Source organism: Colobus angolensis, unplaced genomic scaffold (genome assembly GCF_000951035.1).
Source record: "Colobus angolensis palliatus isolate OR3802 unplaced genomic scaffold, Cang.pa_1.0 Scaffold491, whole genome shotgun sequence".
NCBI classification, from domain to species: domain Eukaryota; kingdom Metazoa; phylum Chordata; class Mammalia; order Primates; family Cercopithecidae; genus Colobus; species Colobus angolensis.
In genome coordinates, this window is record NW_012118388.1 from 2,075,465 (window position 1) to 2,102,916 (window position 27,452).

Genomic DNA, 27,452 nt, shown 5'->3' on the forward strand with positions numbered 1-27,452 from the left:
CCCCTTGCACTTCCCAGGTGAGGCGATGCCTCGCCCTGGTTCAGCTCTTGCTGGTCGGGCCGCAACAGCTGACCAGCACCGATTGTCCGGCACTCACTAGTGAGATGACCCCAGTACCTCAGTTCAAAATGCAGTAATCACCAGTCTTCTGTGTCCTTCGCGCTGGGAGTTGGAGACTGCAGCTGTTCCTATTCGGCCATCTTGCTCCGCCCCCCCTCCCCCTCCATTTTCATTCCTAACACAGACTAAATGGATGCTGAGTAGAAGCTGCTGGGTGAATGAGTGAGAACCAACCAGATCCTCCCTATTGATTTTTATTGTTGATTCCTTAGTCCCATTTTAGATGAACTGGTTTCCTTTCTTCTTCTCCTTTGTTTCTCTCTTAACAATTTCCACATACCTCTGACTCAATCTGGCTGAAGTACAGCTCTGCCTTGATCAAAACCTTTAGTGGATCCTTTCATTGAGCATGAAAATCCTTTTCATGCTCAATATCATTTCCAGCCTTTACTGGTCAGTCTCTAATCTGCATTTGCAGCTGCATTTCCCATGCTTCTCCTTGTCAACTCCAGGCCAGCCTCTTGCCCATTCTTTTATCACACTCTGTAGCATAGTATTTATGTGGTTGTGTTCACATCATATCCTCAGATAGGTGTTTCCTTGTCCCAGTCACTGAGTAGTTAATTAAAAATCAAAATGTCCCCTACCCCACAATCAGAATTAATCTTCCATTCTATATCTGTAAATACCACTTTTACGTTTTTCCTACCATTATGGTATGCCATTCTACTTTTTATTATAGCCTTTGGTTTTTGCTTTACTTTTGCGTACCTGTACCTAATAGATTATGAACTCCTTGAGATAACAGCTATATCAGTTTAACCTTGAAAGCTACAGACAAGCTTGCCCAATCAATGGCTGGTGCTATTCAGTCAGTATGAATAGAGCACCTGCCTTGACTGGCAGACATCGGTTTGAATCCCTGATATGCCACAAATGGCTATGTAATCTCTTTTCTTTCTTCTGGTTTCCCAGCTTGTAATAGGAAGATAATACCACATTTGTGACGTGCTTATGCAGATTAAGTGAAATAATGTATGGAAAGCATATAGCTTAAAACAATGGCCCATGACACAATGCAAAAAATAGTCATGATTACTGCTGTTACTGTTACTATAGACATGTACTCACCATTGTAGAAACATATTGTTTTGTTTGAGCTTTTAGGATTAATAACTTTAATTGTGTGGCTAATTTCTAGCTGAATATAACTGAAGCTAGAAATTATCCATTAGCCTTACTATTAAATATAAAGCATGTTTTCACTATCTTACAGTCTTTTTTTATTACTTATTTTGGCATTACAACATTTTGCAGGCAACAAAGGTTGCTTGCTTCTTCAATTTTTCCAATAACAGAGGGCTAAACCGCTGTCAGTATTTGTGAAAAGAAGAATAATACCAAGCCTTAAATCCTATCTAGCCCAGTCTTTTCCATGCTATTTTGCAGTAAATGAGTTGAATTTCCTGTGGTTAGAGTTATTGAAACCTGACATGTGGTGTTGGAGGGAACAATAAAACACCAGAAGGACTTCTTTAGCCTGCCAGTGGGCTATTCTCCCCCTCAGGTTAACTTTTGTTGAGTATATATGTTCTATTAGAACTTGGATGGATGGCACAGTCAGAATGCATAGTCTTTGTACCAAAGAACTTAGTAAAATTGAAGTCAGCGAAGGGGAAAGATATCTAATTATATTATGCTTTTGTAAATTGTTGGGAAAGATGTAGTGCAGATCATTCCTAATTTGAATTAGGTGTTTTGTGCTTATTATGTTAGTGTTTCTTAGAATTGAAATTATGGGAACATGATTCACTGTGAGGAAATACCTAATTTTTTTACCTTCCTTTTTTCCAACTAAAATTATGAATAACTCATCAAAGAAAGAAAAAACCTGATATAGTCACCCAAAAATGACAAGAATTCATCATACATATGTAAAGCATATGTGTCATTTTCTACACTGGTGAAAATAGATTGAGGAAATAGCACTAGAAATTGGCTTAAGACCTAGACACTGGTAGAAGAATGACATATTACCAGAGACTAAAATACCAGAAGAAGAGAGGGAATTAATGTCAGTTTCACCAACTGATGATGATGGTGATGGTGATGGTGAGAACATTTAATAGGCAAATTTTCAGGCCCTGTGTAAGTCAATTAATGGTCATTGTTTCATGCTGCAGTTTTTATAAGAATCCCAATGAAATGCATGTTATTATTTTTACCTTTGTTTTACAGATAAAGATACTAGGGCTTCAACAGATGGGCTTACTCAATGTCGCATAACTTGTAAACGACAGAAGTGTGACTTAAACTGAGACCAGGCTAACCCAGTGTCAGTCCTCTTAATCCCAATGCTGTACTGATAAGGCTACAATCCATTCTGTAGGTGACAGTGAAGGCAAAGTTCTGAGAGTGAGTTCTTAAGTTCTTCTCTAGGAACACAGTACCTGCTGGTTAGAGCAGAGCCACCAACTGACCAGACCACCACTTCAAAGGCTTTAATGAGGGGGATTTACAGATTGACATGGAAAAATTCTTTGTAGTAAATCCTTTATGGCAGGGACACCATTTTAAGCTGCATCAGGAAGAAGACAAAGATAGATTATGTGATTTAGATATTATGTTTCCTGAAAGCCAATTTCAGTAGAACCACTCCTATCAGCATTCCACGCCATTGCGTGGCAATTTAAACTGCAAAACCTAAGCAGAGGAGAGTTAACACTGTGTTTATAATTGGTGTTTGTACCCCTTGATCCTAGATGGAGACATTCTGTTAATCATCCCCATCTGGCTACGCAAATGGCAAGATTCCATCCAACAATCCAGAGGAGGCTTTCTAACATCCCTGAGGTCTCCTAGCACCTCAGATCTCCTAGACCCAGATCCTATTTGACTTTGACCTTTCAACAATTTTATCATGGCCGTAGGTGCCTATTTCCAAGCAGCCTGTCATTATTAGTTATTCAATAACATCCCATTGGACATGTTCTTTAAGATTTAGCAAAATAATTACCCAGAAGACTACAGAGTCCCATAAAGTATTCTCACTGATGTAGTTTGACCCTACAAACAAAACAAGAGAGTGAAAAAACACAGACACAAACATGAAAGTCAGCCTTTCTACTGAAATAGATCTCACATTGGTAATGCAAGTTTTATATAATACCAAATATCTATTATTTGAGAAATGAAAGCACACACAGCTGCTGTGAAATAAGAACAGAAGTGAAATTTCATATTAAAAAGGAGCTAATTCAGACAAGCATCGGAAGTAACATTTTATTGGTTCTAAGACATTTTTACATTTCAGCATCTTAAAATAGAAATTCTTTTTAAAAGATGGCCTCTTACAAATACTTTGTCTTGAAATGGTGGTACATATAAGGCCCCTTTTAAAACATGAGAGAGATGATGTCATTTCTGCTCACATCTTCCTGGCTTTGGATCTTCATAAAATCCAAGAACCTTAACCGTAGACTACATGGCTCAGTATGATCTGGCCACTCACTGTTTCTCTAACCTCATTTCCCAGGCCTTTCCCCCGCCCTCGTTTTTTTCTGTCTTTCTTGCAACCATGCTGATCTTTCCATTCTTAAATCACCTAGGCATACTTCCACCTCCAGGTCATTGCCCTTGGTGTTTCCTCTCCTGGGAATGTGTTTCCACTGAGAATCCCATGGTTCACTCTCACATCTACTTCAGATATTTATTCAAGTCATACTTATTTAGGCTTTCCCTGGCCACCTTACCTGAAATTGCAGCATCCTAACATTTCCTGTCTACCTTTCTGCTCCATTTTTCTCTTTAGCATTTATTACCAGCGGACAGTTGGTATTTTTTATTTACCTTGCTTGTAGTTTCTCTCTCCCCAGTAGAGTATAAACTGTGGTAAAAACAGGGATTTTTGTGTATTTTCTTCACTACTGAATCTCCAGGTCTTAGACAAATGCTTGCTACAGACAAGACACGTAGTAAATACACACTGAATATATGAATAGCTATAATATAAATATATAAATACATATATATGAATATGCCAAATATAAAAGAATAAATCAATGGATTACATACTCAAAGGCTGATAAGGTGGGGAAGAGGGTAAATATTAACACTAAGTCTGTCCAGTGGCTCATGGTCTAGGATTTGGGCATCTTGCGCTATAAACTTGCCTCTGTTACTGGCTATCTGAGTAAAGTTTACAAGTTAATCCCTTGGGCCTCCAGGCGGGACTAGAGTATGGATGTTATAACCTCTCAGTTAATTGAGCCTTCTGCTAAAAACAATTGAAAAATGAGGACCAGAACTGGGAAGCTGAAGTGACTGAAACTGTATTTTTTAACGTAAATATTATCACCAGAAATGGTAGTTGTAAGGAGAATCTTAATATAAAGGACTTTGGAGTTAATTTGTGGCTCAGTTGCTTTTGTTTTATAAATAGTGAAACTGAAGCCCAGGATTTGAGAGACTTAGCCAAGGTCAAGTGTTAATTGGTGGCCAGCCATAGAACTGTACTCAACAACCCTGACTGAACCCCGTGTTCTTTTTACTTTAGTTAGTACATATGGTAAATACTGGTGATTAAAAATAGAAAAGAGTTATGCTTAGGCTGTTTTGGTATTTTGTTCAACTTATATTTGATGAATTCACCTAATGGAAATAATACATAGATCAATTTGTCTCTCTTTGTGACCTAATTCAGTTTCCAGAGGAGATTGGAAAACTTGAAGATAAAGTGGAATGCGCTAATAATGCCCTGAAAGCAGATTGGGAAAGATGGAAACAAAATATGCAAAATGATATCAAGTTAGCATTTACAGATATGGCTGAGGAGAATATCCATTATTATGAACAGGTAATTCGTGTTATTTGATATTGCTTCATTTTAAAGTTATATTCTCATTTACTTTTGGTCTGTCCAATGTTGAAAGAGTGTTTTAAAGAACCAGTGTCACATTCTGATGCCCCTCTGGTAGCTCAGTTTCGATGAAGTTGTCAGTTACCATTTGGTTTTTTATCCTCAGTTTGTTGTTTTGGATTTCGATTCTTCAAAAGCATTTGATAATGCTTTCTAATGATTCTCCTAACTACTCCTCTTTCCTCTCTCTTTTCCATTTATAAAGAGTTGGCAAAGGAAGGAAAGGAACAGTGATTTGAATGAGCAGAAAATCAGTTCAGGGCCTGTTCCCTATATCTTTGCTATCCCCGTCTTCTGTAGCTATTCTAAAACCATCAACAAAGGAGCACACCATTCCGTCAGCAAAAGAGTAACAACATCTTTTTTTTTAATTTCATTTTGTTTTTCAGATGATTGTATTTCATTTTTTTACAACTAACTTTTCCTCAGATAAGTTTTTGTTTTTTTTTTTAATTGTAAACATACTTTTCTTAGAAAGTATATTTTAAAATAACATCTTTAACTTTATCTTTGGCTGAATTAATGAATATATGAAATTATTACGTTAACAAAATAATATCCTATAGCAGTGGTCCCCAACCTTTTTTGTACCAGGGACAGGTTTCATGGAAGACAATTTTTCCATGGACCTAGGTGGGAGTGGGGTTAGTTTCAGGATGAAACTGCTCTACCTCAGATCATCAGCCATTAGTTAGATTGTCATAAGGAGCATGCAACTTAGATCCCTTACATGTGCTCCTGTGAGAATCTAATGCTGCCTCTGATCTGATAGGGAGTAGAGCTCAGGCAGTAATGATCACCCACCGCTCACCTCCTGCTGTGTGGCTGGTTTCCTAACAGGCCAGTGACCAGTACCAGTCCATGGCCCAGGAGTTGAGGACCCCTGTAATTTATAACATATAGTGCTTATCAGTTTAAAAGAACTTTAAACTGAAATATTACTTATCTTGAAAGATTAACTGATATTGATGTTTTTATTCAACAAGAGTTAATTAAGCCCCTACTATCACCAGACATTGTGCCTGGCCCTGGAGAGACCACAGTCTACAAGGCAAACATAATCCCTTTCTCATGTAGTTACAGCCAATGACAGGAACAGTCACAAAGAGAACATAATAAAATGATATAAAGGTTAGGTATAGAAAGACATTGCAGGGGCATATAACCTAATCTAGGAAAAATAAGGAGATGTTTATGCAGAGACCTGAATGATGAATAAGGAGTTGCCAGATAAGGGTGTGAGAAAGTTGGAGGCAGAGAAAACACATGTACAAAAGCGTTGAAGGGAGAGAGAACATGTTGAGATAACGGAGGTTCTTTTTTGGAGGAAGAAAGAGTGAAGGTAGTTTTGAATTGAAAGATTAGGCTGAAGAGTGCTTTATAAATTTAGTCTGTTACCTTTAAAGGAAATGGGAACCTTTGAGTAGTTTTCAGCAGGGAACTGACAGCGTCAGACTTGCCTTTTGGAAAGATCACTCTGACTGTACATGGGTCAGAGTTAGGCAACACTGGACATGATGAGACTAGTTAGGAGGCAGGAAAGGCAGAGATGTAAACTGACCTAGGAGTTTCATGTTAGTGGGCTAGAGATTATTGAACAGATCCGTGGTTTGGTTTTGTTTTGTTTTTTAACTGGGTAGAACTGGAAAGATCATTTTCTGTCTCTCCTTAATTTTTCATTCTGGTAACAACTGTAAGTAAATTCAAGTATCTAAAATGAATTTCCCATAAATCTCAGATTTTGAATGATATAAAATATTTCTTTTTAATAAAGCACATTTATCAACATAAAGCTTTATTACCGTTTTACTGTTTAAATCCATAGAACTAACCTTACCTTTCCCTTATAGTAGAACTTGTCTACAGTTAAATTACAGAATTGTTAAGAAAGTCACTTGTTATGAATAACAAAACAATAAAATCAAAAATTTAATTGAGATAATTTATAAGAAAATGTCTTAAAACATATGGTTTTCTATAAACGATTATAAAACCTAAGTATATTAGGGTATAAAAATCACAGGACAAATGCACTTAATATATTTTCCTTTAAATGATAAGATCTGCCAATTTTTCTAAATTTGGATTTTTTTTTTAAGTGTTCGTAACAATTCCACAGCATTCCAACTAAACTGTTTGGGTTTTGACCATACTTCTCACATAAATACGTATTTTTTTCAGTCTCATTGATTGAATTCAGTTTATACAAAACGTTCCTTTCTTAGAAACAGTTAAAAGAGCATCGCTGTGCCATATTGCAAATTTTGTTTTTCACAGCCATTTCTATCAGTGTGTGATGTTTTTAACTCTTTCCCCAAGTGTACTACAGTTCTAAATGTTACGAAAATATATCGTGTCCTCCATCTTAAATGTATAAATGTGGAGGGATCATTGTTTTTCGTTTGTATAACTTCCAGAGATCCTTATAGCTCCATTTATTTGTTGAATTTTTTCCTGAGTGAAAAACTTGTAACAGATTTGGCACATCAGTGCAGTAAAACAAAATCAAGAAGTTGGAGCCCTTAAATGGTCAAGGATTCTTAGCGAAAGATTAAGGCCTAAACAGCAACAATCCGCCACTAACTATTAACGTCAGAATATCTCAGATATACAGGGAAGTGAAATGTTCTGGAGACCATTCATTTCCTGTTTAATTTCATCACATTCTAATGGAAATACTTCTTTTTTCATCAGTATTCCCAAAAGGGTCTGTTCCTAGTGTGATGGATGAAACAGGGTATATATACATTTGCCTTTGGATTTACCTGTATTAAGTTCTGGTCACAGATTGTTTAGAAATTAAAACTTAAATATCAAAATGGCAGAGGGAAATTAGATTATAAATATGAGGTATGGGTCTGTATCCAACTCCAGTTATTATCATATTGTACAATAATTGTGTCATGTTATACTTAGAGGCATCTATTACATCTAAGAACATGTAATAGTCAGTGTCATGTTGTACTTAGATGTATGAATTTATTGGGAGAGAGTTGATTCTAAATCCAGAACGGGTGTCTCAAATGAAGCTTTTACTAGGTAAAATGATGTTATTCACATTTTGTTCTATATGACTAATAATTAAGGATAAATGTGTTGAGTCTTTTTAAACAAATGAATAATAAAACAATAAAATTAAAAATCCATTTGAGCAGGATGAATGATTTCAAAGTACACTGATATACTCAAATAACGAAAGAAAATGACTTCCTGCTAATGTAAAGGGATTCTAAAACAGTAAAACAGGACATGTTGGATACAGGGCATGGATGTTTCCTAACATTTCTCTTGAAAGTGCAAAAGAAAATCTGCTTTGTTGTCAATGCTGATGGTGCTAATGATGGAAGCTTGAGAGCAAGTGATTCCTGGCTTATCTTATGAACTGGAAGAGCGCATTCTTCTCAAAGCTTTATTTTAACACCGTTGAATTCACTTGGCTGTCCAATGTCCTCTTACAATTAGATTTTGAGGGCTTATTTGGACATTCTGACAGGAAAGTGCAGCCATTTAGGAACTGCTTTGGAATAGCTCTGGACTTGGCAAGAACTATTAATATAAAAGAGAACAATTACCTTTTGGCAGGATGAGCACAAAAAATGGGGAACCGTCTACCCAGTCCAGTGAAATCACCTTTGTTATTAAGGAGGTGACAGACAACTCTGATGTCCTTTTGGTCATTTAATGTCTTTGTTTTATTTGTCTCTAACATATCAAGGACAAGGTTGATAGTAAGAAAGGGTAGAGAATTCACAAGAGTTATGATAAGGATAGGGTTAGTAAAAGGAGCTATGTTCAAATGTGTCTATGCAGATTCTTAATATGTGCCTGCTAAATTAACATTTCTAAGTACCTGCTATGATCCGGGCCTGCTCTGTATCTCACATGTGGCATCTCACATGACCTTCTCTGTAACTCGTGGAGGTAGCGCTCTCCTCTCTCTGCAGTCTTGCTGGCCCAAGTTTCTACTAATGTTAATTTTTGCCAAGTTGCACAGCTTGTAGTTAAGTGAACATGATAAAGCAATATAGTTTATTCCTTTGCATAGCTTATTTTATAATATAGTTCATTCCTTTGAATAGTTTATTTTAAAATTATTAGTGGATATATGGAAATGCTTATTTTATTATCTTATTTTTCTGGTTATAATATTAATACAGGCTCACTGAAAACAAACAATTACAGCAACAAAAGCTCCATACACAAATGTATGATGAGGATAAAGAATACCCAGATAATCCTTTCTCCTGGGGAGTGGTTCATTTAAATATAATTACAGAAAATAATTTGCTATTTTAAGATTAAATTATTGTTAGATATTCTGCATGGGTCTTTGGAATGTGTCAGCATAAAAACGCATACGTTTAGTTATTTATTTAGTGTCACAATCATTAAAATGAATATATATTATTTTGAGTTCCATATTTTTCATTTATTTTACGTTTCCACATAGTGTCATAATTTTCTTATGATACATCATACTGATGTATATTAGCTTAGATAATTAATAGTTGAACGTTTGTTTTTTTCTTCTATCATAACTATACTATTAAAAATAATTATAAATATTAGCTTTTTGAAAACTTGGTAAGAATTTCAAGAAATAAGCAGGTCTATGATTACTGCATTTCTTATTCTATCAGTCTTATTTAGGAATGTCAGTTCCCTCATGTAAATTCATTTATGTGAGATTCTGTTGTGGAAGCCCTGTGCTAAACACAGGTGGCGCAACCTGGGGAGAGGTGATCCAAATTCACACTTAAGTTTTGCTGCTAGGAGGCTAAAGTTGATTGGGGAAAAATAATATGTAAAAATATTTATTCATTTATTTGATTAATACAGCCCTAACGTTATTTTTTTTTCTAATGGCGAAGTATTTAAATTAGTTTTTTTGCTTGATTGTAATGGACAGACTCAATAAAAGGTTCTATTCTTAGCAGATAACACAAATATATTTATATGGACATCTAGCAAGCAGAAAAACAATTATAGCAAAGGAGAATTTCTGAAAGATAAATGAGGAAAAGAAAAAAAATCATTACAAGGGTATACCGTCTAGCCAGATGAACAGTACTACTAATGTTTTCTTAAAATCCAAGTCTAGTTATTTATGGCTCATTTAAAAATCACAGAAATTTTGTAAAAGTAGATCTCACAGCAGTCCTCTAAAAACTAAGTATGGGCCTGGTGCAGTGGCTCACCCCTGTAATCCCAACACTTTGGGAGGCCGAGACGGGTGGATCACAAGGTCAGGAGATCAGATCGAGACCATGGTGAAACCCGGTGTCTACTAAAAATACAAAAAAAAATTAGCCAGGCATGGTAGTGGACGCCTGTACTCCCAGCTGCTCAGGAGGCTGAGGCAGGAGAATGGCGTGAACCCAGGAGGCTGAACTTGCAGTGAGCTGAGATCGCGCCACCGCACTCCAGCCTGGGCGACAGAGCGAGGCTCCATCTCGAAAAATAAATAAATAAATAAGGGTGAATAAGCACTGAGTGTCCAGAAGGTTCTTCAAGTGTAGTTTTACTTATTTAGGGATTTATTTCTTCTTGTGTTGGGAAAATGGTGAAATAAATTCTAGTGAAATGGTTGTTTGTTTTAAACTTAATATTATACTGCATACTTTGGGACATTTTATAGATTGTGTATATATTTACTTGAAACCATCCTGGTCCAAATTAGGACAATTTCCAAGTATTCTGAGCTTAAGAGGTTAATCTATATTGATAATGATGATAAAACTGCTACCTAAGCAAGATTTGGATGGATGGCATTTAGATTCCTGTCAGAAATTTCATTCTATTCAAAGCTGAAAATCAGAAAAAGTATTGATTTGTGCTCATCTGTGAGTTGAAAGGAGCAGTGAAGGGAATAGTCTCCCTAGACTTAATTCTGACTAACAAAGAACTGTTATCTTAACATGACAGTTCCATAAGGAGACAGTACTATTTTCAAAATCTGGGAGGTGAAAGCAAAGGAAGGAAAACTTGGCCATTCTCAGTCATATTTCCTAGAATTTAGCTTAAAAAATTAGAGAAAAGTTAGTTATACTTTCAAAATCATACACTCTAAATAAGAATATGACTTGAGAGGAGTGGACAATTCTTAAAAGTGAAAAGAATGAAGCAGGTAAAGAACCTGACACAGTTATACCTGTGGACCATGGACCATGGAAACAGAGATGATAGAGGAGGATACAGTCAAGGAAGAATACAGAAAAACACAGGCAATATCAGTGAAAGCATATGTCGAGAAGAAGAGAGTTTTGGGGGAAAAAATGTGAAGAGCTTCCCAACAGCACCAGAGTCAAATGAGAGTAGGTATGAGGAGCCTCTTTGGAAGCAAGAAAATTAGGAATTACTATGTTATCAAAAAATTAATAAAAATGAATTCCTAGTGGAAACTGTGTAATGGGAACTAAGAAAACAGAACTAACTCATTTCTATTTCACTGCTGTTTTATTCATGAAGGAGAATGAAAGTATAAGATGAAAGGGTTAGGCAAATACAAATAAAAGTTAACTAAAATCTAGTACATTTGAAGAGGTAATAAAACAAAAACTATCCATTGCCACAAAGAGATGGCTGGGTGTCTTCTGTTTTTCAGTGAGTGGTGCAAAAGCCCACCCTTTACCAACCTGAAAGCAGTGCTTACAAAGCCCCAGTTGAAGCTCTTAATTCTAAATTTACTCATAGAAGAAAGACTGACAGACCTTCACTTCCTCAAAAGAAATGCAGGCCATGTTACTTTCCTAGGTGAATCCTAAAATTACCCCCAGAAAAGGTTTTCAGCAATACTGGAACAATGTTTCCAAAGTAGTTAACCTCCTCTGTAACTTCAGATACACACCATGCACAGTCAATACTTGCTCAACCCTTTGTCAATAGCCTGTCTTAGAGAAGGGTGGATATGGTAGGAGAGTTACCCACATAGAGTTGTTCAGCATAGTTTTTAGCCTAAGAAATGGCAGGTAGTGTTTGAGTTTTCTTTTAAATAGTTGGAACAGAGGTGTAATAGTCTGTATTGAATCATTTTTTTTTTTTATGTTGGCCATAAAAAAGACTCCTAGGCTGAATCTCTGTCAAGAGGCACCTTCTTTAAAGTTAAATTCTCTTTCCTTATTATGAAAACCAAGAAGTTGACTAGAGCTGGAATAATCCAGAGTTATCCAGGACAGGGAATTTTGAACCCATAACAAGGTGCATTTGTTTTTACAATCATGCCTCCTAATAGTTACTAAAGCCTGACCTAAACCCTAGACCTCAGAAGACAAATGCCCTGGTGCTAAAATAGGTCTTCAGAAACGAGCATTCTATGTCTTTGGAACTATGTGAAGAATATCTCAGAACTACATTATACACCCTAAAATTGAATAGATTCCAGTTACATGTAGGCTATATTTCTGGCAAAGCAAACACACCAGCTTGAGAGGATAAGAAGCTTAGAAATTTACTCAGTCTAGCCATTTTTATACCAGTTAACTTTTCCAATTCATTACATCTTTGTACCTACATTATCTGCTGTCTTATTCATTGGGAAGTACTCACTGGAAGCCTGAATGCATTAAGAAATTCAGGTTACATCATGCTACTTTTCTATGGATCATCTAATTTATTTAGGGATGATCTTCAAAAGGAAAACAGCAACTTTTCATCTTCTTAATGCCATTAAATGACAATACATTGAATAGGGTGTTCTCCTTGTGTTTCAAGAGACCAACATTGTTATTGATTATTTATTAACCTTGTCCTTTTTACCAAATATATCACTTTTTTGTTGAGCAATCAGTTCTTATTTCAAATAGAATCTAAAGGCACACAGAAATGATCAGAGCAAAAGATACAGAGATGGAATAGCCTTCTGTGATTCTAGAACATCTTTGGAGGCAAGCCACCATTAGACTCCAAGAAACTGCCTTCTCAATTTGACACATTATTACCAGGAAATTTGGATAAGTGAAGAAGCAAGAATTGTAAGCTGAGCTCAGAGAAATCTACATTTAAGATATTTCACAAATAACTTTTTAAAAATTGACTATTATAAATATCAGAGGAAGTCTCTGGGCATAGTTCTTTGGGTCTCTAATTATTGTATCTTTGTGGTATACATGATCCCACAATCCTTTACTTCCACTTCTTGAGGATGGCAAGTTGATAGCCAGATTACTCCCATTTAGCTTATACTGTTTCGTTTTGTTGGAGAAGGTTGGCAATGCATCTTAGCATGTTTATGTTTCTAAGAAATTCTTAGGAAAGAAACCTATTCACCTTTCTTTATACCTCTCACATACCGAATTTGTTTGCTCACAGAAACCATTTATGGAGTAAATGTCTGAAATGTTCTCTAGAAAACAGAGGGAAAACAGATGATAGAGATACAAGATTTCTAATGCTCATTAGAGTGTTCATTTTAACACCACTTGAATGAGCTTAGGTAACCATGAGGTCTTGACAGAGTAGATTTTAATTCAACATGGCTTAAAACACTGCTGTGTTATAGCCTACTGCCTTTGAACTTATGTTTGCATAATTTGATGCAACTTTTCACTGATGTATAGATGAATATTCCCCTGCCATAGCAAATAAGAAGGTAAGTATTTTCTTCTATGTTGTTGATAAGGTCCTGCTTTCACATTCCAAGAGGTAAATCTAAAATCTGACTAGTTTCTGTCTGCAGCAATCTTTATATTTAAACCAAAATTATTTTGCATAAGATAGTCTTTAGCATGGAGAATGATAATATGCTTTTTAGAAGTCAGTTTATTTAATTTTCTGGGTATTTGTTTTGGTGACCTCAATTAATTTTGAAAAAAACTTAATGTTTTTCAAAACTTAAGTTTTATGAGAGTCATATTAAGGTCCTGTTGTATTAGAAGACATTTCTGACTTAAAAAAAAAAAAGAACAAAGTAATTATTAAGTAGTTAAGCAGGTTTATTTACTAAAGAAGTTCTCAGAGTACTTTATGTGCTTATATGGTTGAGAATCTGAAGACATAATACTTTTCTTGACTAGATCAATGTTTCTTCCTGCAGGATGAGTGTTCTACAGAACATAGTTTAGGAAATCTTGGGTAATAGTGTTGATCTCTAATGCTACTTTAAGTGTGGACTGATATTCATTCCATAAGTTATTATAGATTCAATTTAGAAGTTGCAAGTAATCAGTTGGAATCTTTGATAGCAATTCGACATTGCCAAGACATCCAAGTGGGTGATTAGGAGGTTTGACTTGTTGAATTCTATGGAAAAATTCAAGTGTTGTCCAGCCTTTGTGGTGATTTGCATGTGGCATGAATTACAGACTAGTCATGGCCAGTAAGATCACTTAATGGTCCTTAGAAGACTGAAAAAAGAAAAAACAAAACAATTGTTCTTCACCACGGATAGTTTAAGAAGCATTGCTCTGAAGCTCCTTCTGGTTTTTACAAGTCTGTTGATCTCTTACACTTAATATAGATAGTGTCCTTTCTCATTTAAAAGTTTATAATCGATTTAATATTGAAGCATCATATAAAGCATATAAAACACAGTCAGTGGTAGAATTAAGTTTAAATGCAGCAGGATTTTATTTTTATTTATTTCTAAGGAAACTTTAGAATCAACTAGTTGTCATTTTTAGAATTCTTAACTATTATGTACTTATTTTGTTGTTTAAGTGTGATTTCTGCTCTGAATTAAATTTTTAAAATCCATAGCTGTAGCTCATGTTTCCATCTAGTTGTGAACCTTTTATTATGTGTCATATAAGTCTTAAATATTTTTGTTGTTTTATAGGTTTTTACTTTTTTTTTTTTTTTTGAGATGGAGTCTTGCTCTGTCACCCAGGCTGGAGTGCAGTGCTTCAATCTCAGCTCACTGCAACCTCTGCCTCCCAGGTTCAAGTGATTCTCCTGCCTCAGCCTCCCAACTACCCAAGTAGCTGGGATTACAGGCACCTGCCATCATGCCTGGCTAATTTTTTATATTTTTAGTAGAGACGGGGTTTCACCATGTTGGCCAGGCTGGTCTCAAACTCCTGACCTCAAGTGATCTGCCTGCCTTGGCCTCCCAGAGTTCTGGGATTATAGGTGTGAGCCACCGCACCCAGCCAGGTTTCTGCGGTTTTCAAAACTTCGATTGAAAATATTCTCATCAGTCCCCTATATTCTGTAATGTAATTTGTTCTCAATTATCTATGCAAATAAAGTGACCTTAGGTGTGAAATAGACAGTTATATCATGCCATAGTCTGTGCTGCTTCCCATCCTTTGGGCTACATAAGTTTTTATGTAGTTAATCAGGGATTTGCATGGAAGGAGATTGCACATAATATGAAATAATTTCTAAAAATGTCTAATTTCTCAATCAAGGACATTCTGCTTATTGTGCTTTGTAAATGACAGACTACATACTATGGGCCAATATAATAGTTTCTGTATAGAAAAGGAAGAAATAATTTAAACACATACACACACACACACACACACACAGCATTTTATCACAAATAAGAAAGGTGGGTCTTATAATGGAAAAAATTAAAGTTGGATACCATGATGCCTGCATTAGCTAATTATAAAGTCCTAATCATGTCCTCTGTATATACCCAGTTTGCTAAACTGCCAAATAGAGGTATTCCTCCCTTCCCCCACCCCACATCCCATTCACATACACCCCTCACAAGTCTTTAGGAGAGTAAAACTGGAACACATATATAACACACTATAAAATAATGTGCTTAAACATCATAGTTGCACCTTCATTTTCTAATAATCCAAAGGTAAATGTGCTCATCTGTATAGTTTGTTGTACTTTCAACGTATGCTTACACAAAAACAGATAAGCTTAATGTCTGAAGTGTCTCGCATTAAACTGGATAGACTTCATGTAATTGGCTTAGTTTTAAGTAAACAACAATGATGTGGTGTAGCGAAAGTATGAGTTTATAAGGATATGAATTTAAATTTTGGCTCTTATGTTAATTTCTCCTATAAAGATTTCCAATATATTAGACCTTTCAAAGCCCCAATTTCCTCATGTATAAAAATGAGAGAAATGGATTAAATTTTATCTAGGGCTCCATCTGTCTTTATCAGATCTTGGGTTAGACATCTACAGAATAATGCTACAGAATAATAAAAAAATGGACCACAAGATGGCGTTTGTAGCTAATGAGTCCTTTTGCATTAACTATCTGTGTTGCAGTCATTTAAATATTTGCAATAATTACAAGTGCACACTTATCACTTACATTCTTGAGAGATATGTAAAAGTAATTTTTAGAAAAATAATCTGCAAATCCTGTTATTTTTAAGTTATTGGTATTTCTGAAATTATAAATTGGCAAATGATTCTCAGAAGCTGAATTTAGACTTTTCCAAAAATGAAATTTAATGAATAATTTAAGCTATTGCAGAATAATAGAAGTTGCTTTTCTCTGGCAGTATCAACTTTAATTTCCAGATTGATTACATATCAGAATTTGAAAATATGTATCTCCTGAAAGTTTTCATTAATGTTTCAATTTCAGGTTTAGGAGATTAAAAAACAGTTACTAAAATGTTACACACCCTATTGCTGTCATTGTAGGCATAACCTAACAATTTTTATAGATGATAAATAATTTCGTGATGCTATTGACCTAGTAGAGAAATGATTGCCAATTTGAGCTTCAATGTTTTCTCAAATGTAGGTGATATCACCTGTGTCCAGGATCATTTGAGACGACGTTAAAATACTTAGAAGAAACTCAGTCATGTTTCCAATTGGTAGCTTATTGAGAAAGATGTAATTATCATGGTACTCTCTCTAAAAGGTGCTTTTTGATTAGAGGTGAAAAGTAAAAGCACAACAGCTTTATATGGCTTAATATGGGAATTTCCCGTTTTAAAGTAAGTATATGGGAAGGTGTGGCTTTTACATATTCTATAATAATAAGTATCATTATTATTAGGTAAATGTCTAGTTATTTTACTTTATTACCACAGAAATACATAATTATATTTTATTTTGACTTATGTAATAATTTGGATGAAAAATTTTCTAGTTAGCTGTTCCTATCAACAGTGTGGTGTCATTACTGTGGAGATATCAGCTGTTACATAGGCATCGCATGGTGGCTAAGGGCATGGGCTTTGGACAAATGACTTCTGACTTTTAGCTGAGTGACCTTAAGGACTTTTTTTTTTAATTTTAGTGAGCCTCAGTATGCTCATCGATGAAGTGCTGAAAATGCCATAGATTTGTTTGGGTGTTAAAATATAAATGCACATGCATATACGTATATGTACGTATGGAAAGGAATACGTAAAGGTGAAAGAGAAGTCTTAGAAGCAAAGGTTAACATTCCCAGTGAGTCACTAAAAATAGTTTATAAGATTTTATGCTCATCAGGTATTTTCAGGAGTCTTAACCAGCATATGCCTTAAGCCACTAATTTTGCTTGAGCCCAAAATTGCCACCATAGAAAATAGGTTTTAAAGCTGCTAAACAAATGAACAAATGGATGAATGAATGAAAGAAAAGCAGTTAACTCAGTGTCTAATAAGGATTCAGTAAATGTTGGCTACTAGTCGTACAAGCAGCTGTAGTAGTACTGAAAATATTTCTCATATATTTATGGATCTTATCTTCGGAAATTATAATGACAATTATCTTATAAATACCAAATGCGAGGAGGAGAAGTAAAATTTTATGTTTGCTGTATTCCACACCGGGTCAAGCAAAGCAGAGCAAGGCATATTTACAAATTATATGTGATTTCATTTGCCAACTTCTTGTCAGCCACGGTTAGCCTCTGGAAATCTTCAGTTTTAGTTCTGGGATGAAACTTAATGGACACACATAGTTCAAACCCTTACTATGAATAGGTAAACAGGCCCAGAGCAATAAAGAAATTTGCCTGAAATCACACTGTAGGACAGAACATCTTCATATCCCACAAGCTTGAGAAAAGAGTGATTCTCAAATGTGGAAGCTTCCACTGAAAGCTGTATCTTATCTATAGAAATACCATTATTGTCACCATTTACTCTTCGGAAAACTTGATCACATCTGCTTGTGGGATTACTACCCGCTTATGAGAACTGAAGAGACATTTACCTCTTCTAATGCAAAATGTCGCCACCTTTACTGAAGTATCAAGAGATTTATTTTCAAAGCTGAAAGTTAGTTTTGGAATTAAAACTTAATTTTCCACGTATTCTATCCGTGTGTACTGCATTTGAGGAGGTTTTCAGCCTTTGCGTAGAAACAAAAAGGCTTCGTTTCCCTGTTGGGTCTGTTTTCCGCACCTCTGGCTCAGCTTCCTGTGGTGGCTCTCCTTGTCTGAGTCCTCTCCTCAAAGAGAAATTGCACTTGCCTTTGGCTACAACGGCAGCCACCTGGGGGAAACGTGTACTGGATTCTCAGTTAACGAGGATTTGTGATAAGCTTTTTTTCCAGTCAGTCCACATCTTGGCTCATTGCATGTATAGCATATTTATCAGCTTATTTTTTTCTGCAGTGAGAAGGAGCTGTTCACCATAGTTTCATATAGAGCAGTGGAAAAAAGCACAGTACTGCACTATGAGAGTCAGTTTTCTTAACTGTAAAATGAAATTACCTGATTTCATCAGAAGATTATTGCATGAAATAAAACAGTATGTGTGGAAAATGATGACATCTTATTCAAATGGAAGTGGAACTCCTGTTGTTGTTGGTTCTCCCATGATAGTATGAGAATCCAAAGCTAGAATGAGCTAACCAGAACTATTAAATGTCAGGCCAGCAGTGTTGCTGGATATTTTTTATTACTACTCTGGTTTTGACAGATACTAAATTTCTTCACTCACTGTAATGATTTAAAAGTGGAAAAAATTGTTTGATGACAATGCAAAGCCAAATAAATAGAAACATCTTTTAAAAATATTAACTTATAAGCAAATCTCACGCTAGGTTTTGAGATTTTTTTGGTTGTATCAATGATTCTTTATATCCTCCAATTATAATCCTGAGCACAGTAACTACTCACTGTAATAAATTACTTAACTATATGGTATAAACAATATATTTCTTGAGTTTTTCCTTAGGTTTCGTACTCAAGAGCAAAGAAATTTAAGGAGCCTTAGACATCATCTTTTTGTTGTTTATAAAGATTTGTGTACATTAATTTGATATATGTGCAGGATATCAGGTAACACAGGTGAATATTAAACATTGGTGGAAACAGGCAATTACATTTATTTAATTAAAAACCTGCTATCAAGAATCCCAAAGTTATCTGGTAGCATCAGGAGCTGCATAGTTCAAGGTCAGATCTCAGCTTTGGAGGCCTAGAAAAAAAACCATATTGGTCAGCAACATAAGTGGGGTTCAGACTTTTAGGACAAAACTTAATATTTACATGTTTGGAGAGCAATAGAAACCAAGTTATCAGTTGGTTAGTGTTCAAACAGAAAAGTGCAGTTTTCGGATGGCCAGCATCTTAGCATCAGTTATTCAGTATATTCCTTCTCTATAGAGTCATCTGCATTTACTAAGCACTTACCATATTCCTGGCATGTATTAATTCAGTCTTCTTCAAAGAATAGATATGTTCCTAGAAATACATACAGAATTTCCAAGATACATGAAGGGAATTAATTTTCATACACTCACCTTTTGTAAATACTCTTTCCTAAAGTGTGATCAGCCTGATGCCCCTGCAATCAGGGTTTCTTACCTACTTCTCCTTCCAAATCATCCTTCTACTATGTGAAAGAAAGGCATCTCATTCTCATGACCCAGTGACTTATTAAATGTACCCTGGTGATGGTTCAGGAGATTGACTATCCATTTATTGATGGATAAATACTGGCATACAATTGATGAGATTTACAATGTAAACACACTTAGACCATTTGAGCCTCAGCTTTCTCACCTGTAAAATAGGATTCACAGTAGTCATTGTGAGGCTTAAAGAAGGTGATATATAAAGCAATCATTGTAATGCCTGACCAAGTATTCATATCAGTATATGGCAGTTGTTAATGTTATTTCTGTTGCTATCCTATGTCAATTGTTCTATAATGTTCTGTATTTCAAAACACATACTTTTTCTGCTTCTGGTATGGAAGATAAGGAAATCATGAAATAGCTAATTTGTCTGTCTTATCATGTTTTACTATCCCTTTTAGTACTTACTTGAGAAATGAAAATATTAGTTCACATCACTAATTAGCATGGACAACTACTGAATATCTTAGATCTTTATTAAACTAGCATAGTTAATGCAGAATATGAAAATGATAGGAGTTTGTTCACTTGAGGACTAATGCCATCTTTGGTGCAATTTGAATCACTTATTAGACAGGAATTCTAAATAGAACAGGCTGCTTAGAATTTCATTTTGAATTTTCCCTGGAGAATGTTCAGAAGTTTATTTAAATGATAGTTTTGCAGTTATTAAAAATACCTAATATCTTCTGAAAGTAGTAATTGCTTTGGGGCTGCCCTGCAGGGGTACCAGATACAAGATTGTGTATGGGTTTGCAGAGAGCAAACCAGAGAGCTCTAGCAGAAAGATGGTTTGCAAAGGAAACTGAGGGCTTTTCTCTAAATGTAAAGTGTGGTGCTGTTCTCATCAGCCCTCTCCACCCAGTTAATAGTTTTCTGTTTCGTAAACATTGTGGGTAGATTTTTTAAAGATATACTTTGGTATTTTTGTATTTCCTTCTTTTTTAAACTTGACATTTGGTGAAGGAGATTTGTGAGTGGTTTATGAAACTGAGGTTTTTCTTGATATTGAAAAGCAATAAAATACTGAAATAAAATAGCTAATATTTATTACATATCTGCATATGATGTTAATTGTAGCTTTTTGGAGGTGTTGCTTTTCGGGTTGTGGAACTTCTCCTTTATTCCTAACTTGCTGAGAATTTTTTTTTTTTAATAAGGAATGGACATTGGAATTTGATAAATGTTTTTTCTCTATTGAGATAATGTTACATTTAATATTGTCATTTGATAAATAATTGTATGTTAATGCAATCTTGCATTCGTGGAATAAACTCCATTTGGTTATGATACATAATTCTTTGTAGAAATTACTACATTTGATTTACCAAAATTTTATTTAGAATTTTCATATCTATGTTTAGGAGGAATAATGGTCTGTAGTTTTCTTTTCTTGGAATATCTTTGGCTCTGGTATTTTGGAGAGCATCCCCATGTCTTCAATTTTCTGGAAGAGATTATATGGAATTAGTATGATTTCTTCCTTAAATGTTTGCTGTAATTCACTAGTGAAGAATTCTGGGCCTGGAAATTTGTGTATGTGTATGAAGATATTTAACTACAAATTCAAATTCATTTGGGTTATTGGTTTCTTCTGTGGGGAATTTTGGTAATTTATGTCTTTCAAGGAATTGGTCCATTTCATCTACATTGTCAAATGTACAGGCATAAAGATCTTCATACTTTTCTTTTTTCCTTTAGTAGAGTCTGAACTAACATTAAACCTCTCATTCCTGACCCTTGGCAGCATGGCTAAAAGTTTAATTTTCTCAAGGATCTAACATCAATTTCATTGATTTTTCTTTTTCTTTTTTCTTTCATTGAGTCCCACTTTGCTCTTTTCTGTTTTGTTTTTGTTTTTTTTTTTCCTCTCTCTTCTGCATTTAATTGTTCTTTTTTTGGTTTTCAAGGTAGAGACTAAAGTAATTGATTTGAAATCTTTCCTCCTTTCATATGTAGGCATTTAGTGCTAAAAAATCTCTATGTTCTACTTTAATGGCATACCAAAATTGTTGCTGTGTTGTGTTTTCATATTCAGTTCAAAACTCTAATTTCTCCTTTGATTTGTCCTTTGACACTGGAGGCTTTTTATAATTGTCCTGTTTAGATTTCAAATATTCGGTGATTTTAAAGATACCTTTCTGTTACTGATTTCTAGTTTAATTCCATTATGTTCAAAGAACATACTTTATATGACTTGAATCTTTTAAAATTTATCGAGACTTCTTGTATGGCCCAGAATGTGATCTATATTGGTAAATGTTTTATGGGCACGTGAAAGAAAATATGTATTCTGCTTTTGTCCTGTAGATCTCAATTAGGTCAACTTGATTGATAGTGTGGTTCAGATCTTCTTTTTGAGTGCTGATTTGCGGTCCACACATTCTGTTAGTTCTTGAGAGGGGTATCAAAATCAATTATACTTGTAGATTTGTCTTTCTCTTTGTACTTCTGTCAGTTTTTATGAAACTCTTTTATGTGTGTAAACATTTTAAATTATGTCCTCTAGATGTATTGGCCCTTTTATCATTATGAAATGATCATCTTTATCTCTGATAATGATCTTTGCTCTGAAATCTACATTTCTGATACTAGTGTAGCCATGCTAGCTTTTCTTTTGACATGTGTTACAATAAAACATATATATTTATATCTATGTGTATATATATGCACACACACATATATATACACACACATATATATATATATATATATTTTTAATTAAAATAAATAAACCCAGGATCTCACTGTGTTGCCCAGGCTTATCTCAAACTCCTGGGCTCAAGCGATCCTCCCACCTCGACTACCAAAACTGCTGGGATTACAGGCATGAACCACCGTGCCTGGCCATATATGTATTTTTTAATCCTTTTAATTTTAACTATATTTGTCCTTATATTTAAAATATTTGTAAGAAATTTAAACAAAGTATAGGTAGGTGTTTTTTTTTAATTCAGTTGGCAATCTGCATCTTTTAATGGTGTGTTTAGCATATAGACATTTCAGTAGATTATTGGTATATTTGAGTATACTATTGGTATATGTTATCTTGCTGTTTTTTATTTGTCCTATCTGTACATTGTTCCCATTTTCTTCTTTTGCCTTCTTTTGGATTGATAGACAGTTTTACATGATTTCATTTTACATCCCTTTGTGGTGTATTAGATACAACTCTTTTGTATTAGGTATAACTCTATTATTTTAGTGGTTATAACCTACAAATGTGTTTTTTCATTCCCTTCCACCTGGCTTTTATGCTATTTTTGTAATGCATTTTACCTATACATGTATTACAAGCCCTGTAAGATTTTCCTTTTTTTAATTCTTTATATTTTAAATACATTTAAATAATAAGAAAAGTATATATCATATGTACTCATGTAGTTACTATATCATTTATTTATAGATCCATATTTCTATCAGGTCTCTTTTTTTTTCTGCCAGATGAGCTTTTTTTTTTTTGACATTTCTTATAGTGTGTTCTGATGGTGATAAATTTTTCAGATAATGAATTAAGTGATTTTTCAGTCTGCTTGATGGGATCTTGTACTATTGTAGGCCCTATGAGAATGCTGGATACTGTTTAATCCTTCCCGATGGCTTTTTTTCCCATGTGTCTCGTAGTCTTCTCACGTGCATGCGCCAATCAGTACTCTGCTTGGTGTGGTGCATCCTCCGCACATCTCCAGAGCTTTGTCTCCATGCACCACTCTCTTCTCTGTTACTCTGGTCTATGAACTCTAGCTGCATTTTCTCTAACTCTTAGCTCTATCCTTTTAACTCAGTGAGTCAGCCAGGTAATATCTCCCTTCGCCATGGCCTGGAAATTCTGTTAAGGCAACAAGCTGGTATATTAGAGGGATGCTAATATAGTTTAGATATTCATCCCCGCCCAAATCTCATGTTGAAATGTCATCCGCAGTGTTGGAGTTGGGGCTGGTGGAAGGTGTTTGGATCATAGTGTTGGATCCCTTATATATGGCTTGGGCCATCCCCTTGGTGATAAGTGAGCCCTTGCTCTGAGTTCACATGAGATCTGGTTGTTTAAAAGTGTGTAGCACTGCCCCCACCACTCCTGCATTTGCCATGTGGCATGCTTGCTCCCACCTCACCTTCCGCCATGATTGTAAACTTCCTGAGGCCTCCCCAGAATCTGAGCAGATGCTGGCACCAGCTTCCTATACAGCCTGCAGAACTGTGAGGCAATTAAACCTCTTTTCTTTGTAAATTACCCAGTCTCAGGTATTTATTTATAACAATGCAAGAACAGCCCAATACAGATGCCATAACAAAATTCCAAAGACTAGGTGGCTTAAACAACAGAAATTTGTTTCCTCACAATTCTAGAGGCTAGAAGTCTAAGATCAAGGTGTCAGCAGCCTGTTTTCTTCTAAGGTCCCTCTCCTTGGCTTACAGATGCCCACCTTCCTGCTGTGTCCTCAGATGATTCTTCCTCCTTGCTCACATTTCTGGTTTCCTCTCTGTGTCCAGATTTCCTCTTCTTAGAAGGACACCAGTCATATTGGATTAGGGCTCACCCATATGACCTTATTTTACCTTAATTACCTCTTTAAAGGCCTTATCTCCAGATACAGTCACTTTCTTAGGTACTAGAATTAGGGCTTCAGTCCATAACACTGGGGTAATCATGGAGCTTACTCTGGTTTTGTTTGTTTGTTTTTCTCCTCAGGGGCCACTATCCTTTGTTGCCTGATTTCCAGGGTGTTGAAAACCATTGCTTTATATATATAATATCTACCTGGTTGATTGATTTAGGCAAAAGAGCTTTTCCAGTCCCTGTCACACCCTCTCGGTCAGCAACAGAAGTCCTGAGCCTGAGTTCTTGATGTTCTTGATCACTACGCTGTACTTCCTCACACTGACCTTTCACAAACATGCTGAGATTTATGGGGTCTACCTTTTGCTCATCTTTTAGTCTGCATTCAGTGATTACTTCCACTAGGAAACATTAGGACACTCCAATCTTAGATCCTATTACTGTTACTCCCATCATGTCCTGTAACATCACAGATCCTATAGTTGATTATATTTGCTTACTTGGGTTTCATGCTAAATCCTAATTTCTATTGGGTTGTGAGCTGTGCACTAGTACCGTCACAGTGCCTGGCATATAGTAAGAACTCCAAAATATTTGTTGAGTGAAGAGATTTTTGTATGTCTACCCTCCATGCCCCCCAAATCATGTGTAGTTTGGACAATCATAAATTACTTACAGTCCAAAATCTGAAAAATATACTAAATGTGATGTATTCATCTTTTATGCCATTTCATTAGTATAGGCATTTAGATATACTTAAAGATATCTAAATTCTTCTCCTGTACCATCTAAGAGGAGGCCACTCTTACGAGGTGGCTCCTGTAGTAACTACCTGACCCTGATTCCTCTACTCCCCTCCCCTTCCCTCCTCTTTCTATTTTATTTTGTTATTTCTCCATCCCTATGAGAGAGGCTATTATTATTATATATCTGAGGAACTAGAATATCATCAAGTTAGTAACTTACCGGAGGATAAAAGCAAATCCCAGAATCGATTCATTACAGTTACTGTGCTTCTTGGATTGTACTTGACTTTCAGTACCTTCTAAAGCTATTTAAAGAAAAAGTATCCCTTGAAGTCTTGATAAACTTGATTATTCTAATGAGGCCTACATTACCCCAAGTCTGGCCTTCAAAATATATTACAAAATAAATACCTACTATTTAACCCAGTAATTTATTGGGTAAATTTTACCCAGTGTCTTTTTTATTTGACAATTAGATCATTCAATGTTTTGCTGTTCTCTTGTAATTATACAAATCTTTTAGCTTTATTATTAGCTTCCTAAGTTATTGGAACCTATCTCAGAGTTAAATCACAGTATGTAATCTTTATGAAAATCTGAATTGACATAGTATTTCCCATATTCTGAATCTTCAGTTTGAAAGAAATGTGTTTGTGCATATGCACACACATACACATACACATACATAATTGTATGAATACATACTTTTTGAAATGCAACACACTTATAATTTGAGAGCTTTAAACGTTTGAGTTTTTACAGTGTTTGAAAAATCTCTAGTCTGTTATTAGCACTGGTTGTCCAATATGGACACATTAAAGCTGTGAAAGGATTAGAGGCAGAAGAAGTGACATGGAGGTAGTTGATCCAGGTGGACCAGTGTTAATCTGTCTAACTTTGGAGTGTATTATGTAGAAACATACATGTCTATGGCCGTCTATCCACATTTGAAAAAAAAAAAGAAAAACATAATTTCTTTCCAAATTCGTTATAGCTCAGGCTGAATATACATTAGAGTAGGTATGATTTAGAAGAATCCTAAGTGTGTTCAGACTGTTAAAATTACGCTGTACATAAACTTCATACAGATACTTGAGACTGGTCTATTAGGAAGGTCATCCTCAGGCAAAATCAAATAGGCCACATTTATGTTTATGTGTTCTGAACGCCTTCACACCCTTACAATCCTGTGTCATTTCCTGTGGCACATTAATAACTTAAGTCTTTCCACCCATTCCCAACAGACCATCCTAACAGTTGCTAACTTTTTGAGCGTTCACTTTATGTTATGCATTCTGCGTAGAGATTTATACAGATTATATAAATTTAATTCTCACAGTTGTGCTAGTGGTAAGTACTATCATTAACCTAATTTGTAGCTGAAGAAACTCTAATAAGGGTTAATCAACTTTCTCAAATTCACACTTGATGTAATGGGATTCAAATCAGACTGAAGTGTGTTTGTATCATCACTCCTCCTCAGCTCCAACTGGGTCCATCTTTTTCTCTATAATGTGGAGCTCTTTTTTTCTCTTGATATAGTGTAATAGTAGACTATTTCAGCAAACTAATCCTTGCTAATCTTTTTAACCTTTAATATGTTTTCCCCTTACTTCACAGTAGCATCCCTCATTAAGAATTAAAATATGTAGAAAATGACAAGGATTCTGACAAGATGTTAGGAGAGAAGAATAGAACAGATTGCAATAGGAACAGATGTGTTAGAATTTATTAATCTTTTAACGCTGAAAGTAAACTGTTATTGATTGCCTCATGGTGTGTTTCCATTATTCAGTGCCTTGCTACGTGGGAATCATTCCTTACATCACAGACCAACCTCCACTTGGAAGAAACCTCTGAAGATAAACCTTAATCCCATTGAGGACTTCTGTTTGATCTTTGGGAGACAGCATTTATTAACCAAAGTTATTCTTTCTGGATCTGCCATGTCCCTTATAAAGTGGATGAAAAATGTTTTGTACTATCTGGAAAACCAACAACTTGAAACCTCAGGTATTCCAGGTCACTGACATGAATTTGAAGATATATCTATCTGTATGGATATATATCTATATGTATATAGATATAGAAATACAGAGAGAGATCTGGCTTGGTTTTAATTATGTTCTTAAATTTGTGTGCCAATAATTGCATATAGATTTTTTTTCTTAAATATTTGACTGTGGAACATGCCATTTTAAATATGTTGTAAGGACTGTTTTAATAAAAAGTTTAGTATGAAGTGGCTGGCTGCAGTGTATTCCTTTCCTCCTAGTAACTCAAGCCTCTTAAACATTCTAAAATGAGTTCAGCATGTGTTAACAAGTATACTGTGCATTCAATTTTATTTCATTGTCATTTCCTCTGAATACTATTCAGTTTAATATTAGGAATTCAAAGTAACATCCAAAAATTATTTGACATTATTAAAATAGGTGATAAC

At 35.2% G+C, this 27,452-nt stretch overlaps 1 protein-coding gene across 3 annotated transcripts in view; it reads left to right on the plus strand.

Moving 5' to 3' along the window:
• SNX7 (sorting nexin 7) overlaps window positions 1–27,251 on the plus strand; it is a 113,064-nt gene extending 85,813 nt beyond the window's left edge. For all 3 annotated transcript variants that reach the window (XM_011959406.1, XM_011959407.1, XM_011959408.1), the window contains 2 exons: window positions 4,763–4,915; window positions 26,805–27,251. In XM_011959406.1, coding sequence (XP_011814796.1) covers window positions 4,763–4,915; window positions 26,805–26,882 — 231 coding nt within the window. In that variant the 3' untranslated portion in view covers window positions 26,883–27,251. The remainder of the gene's footprint in view (window positions 1–4,762; window positions 4,916–26,804) is intronic.
• Window positions 27,252–27,452: the final 201 nt, after the last annotated feature.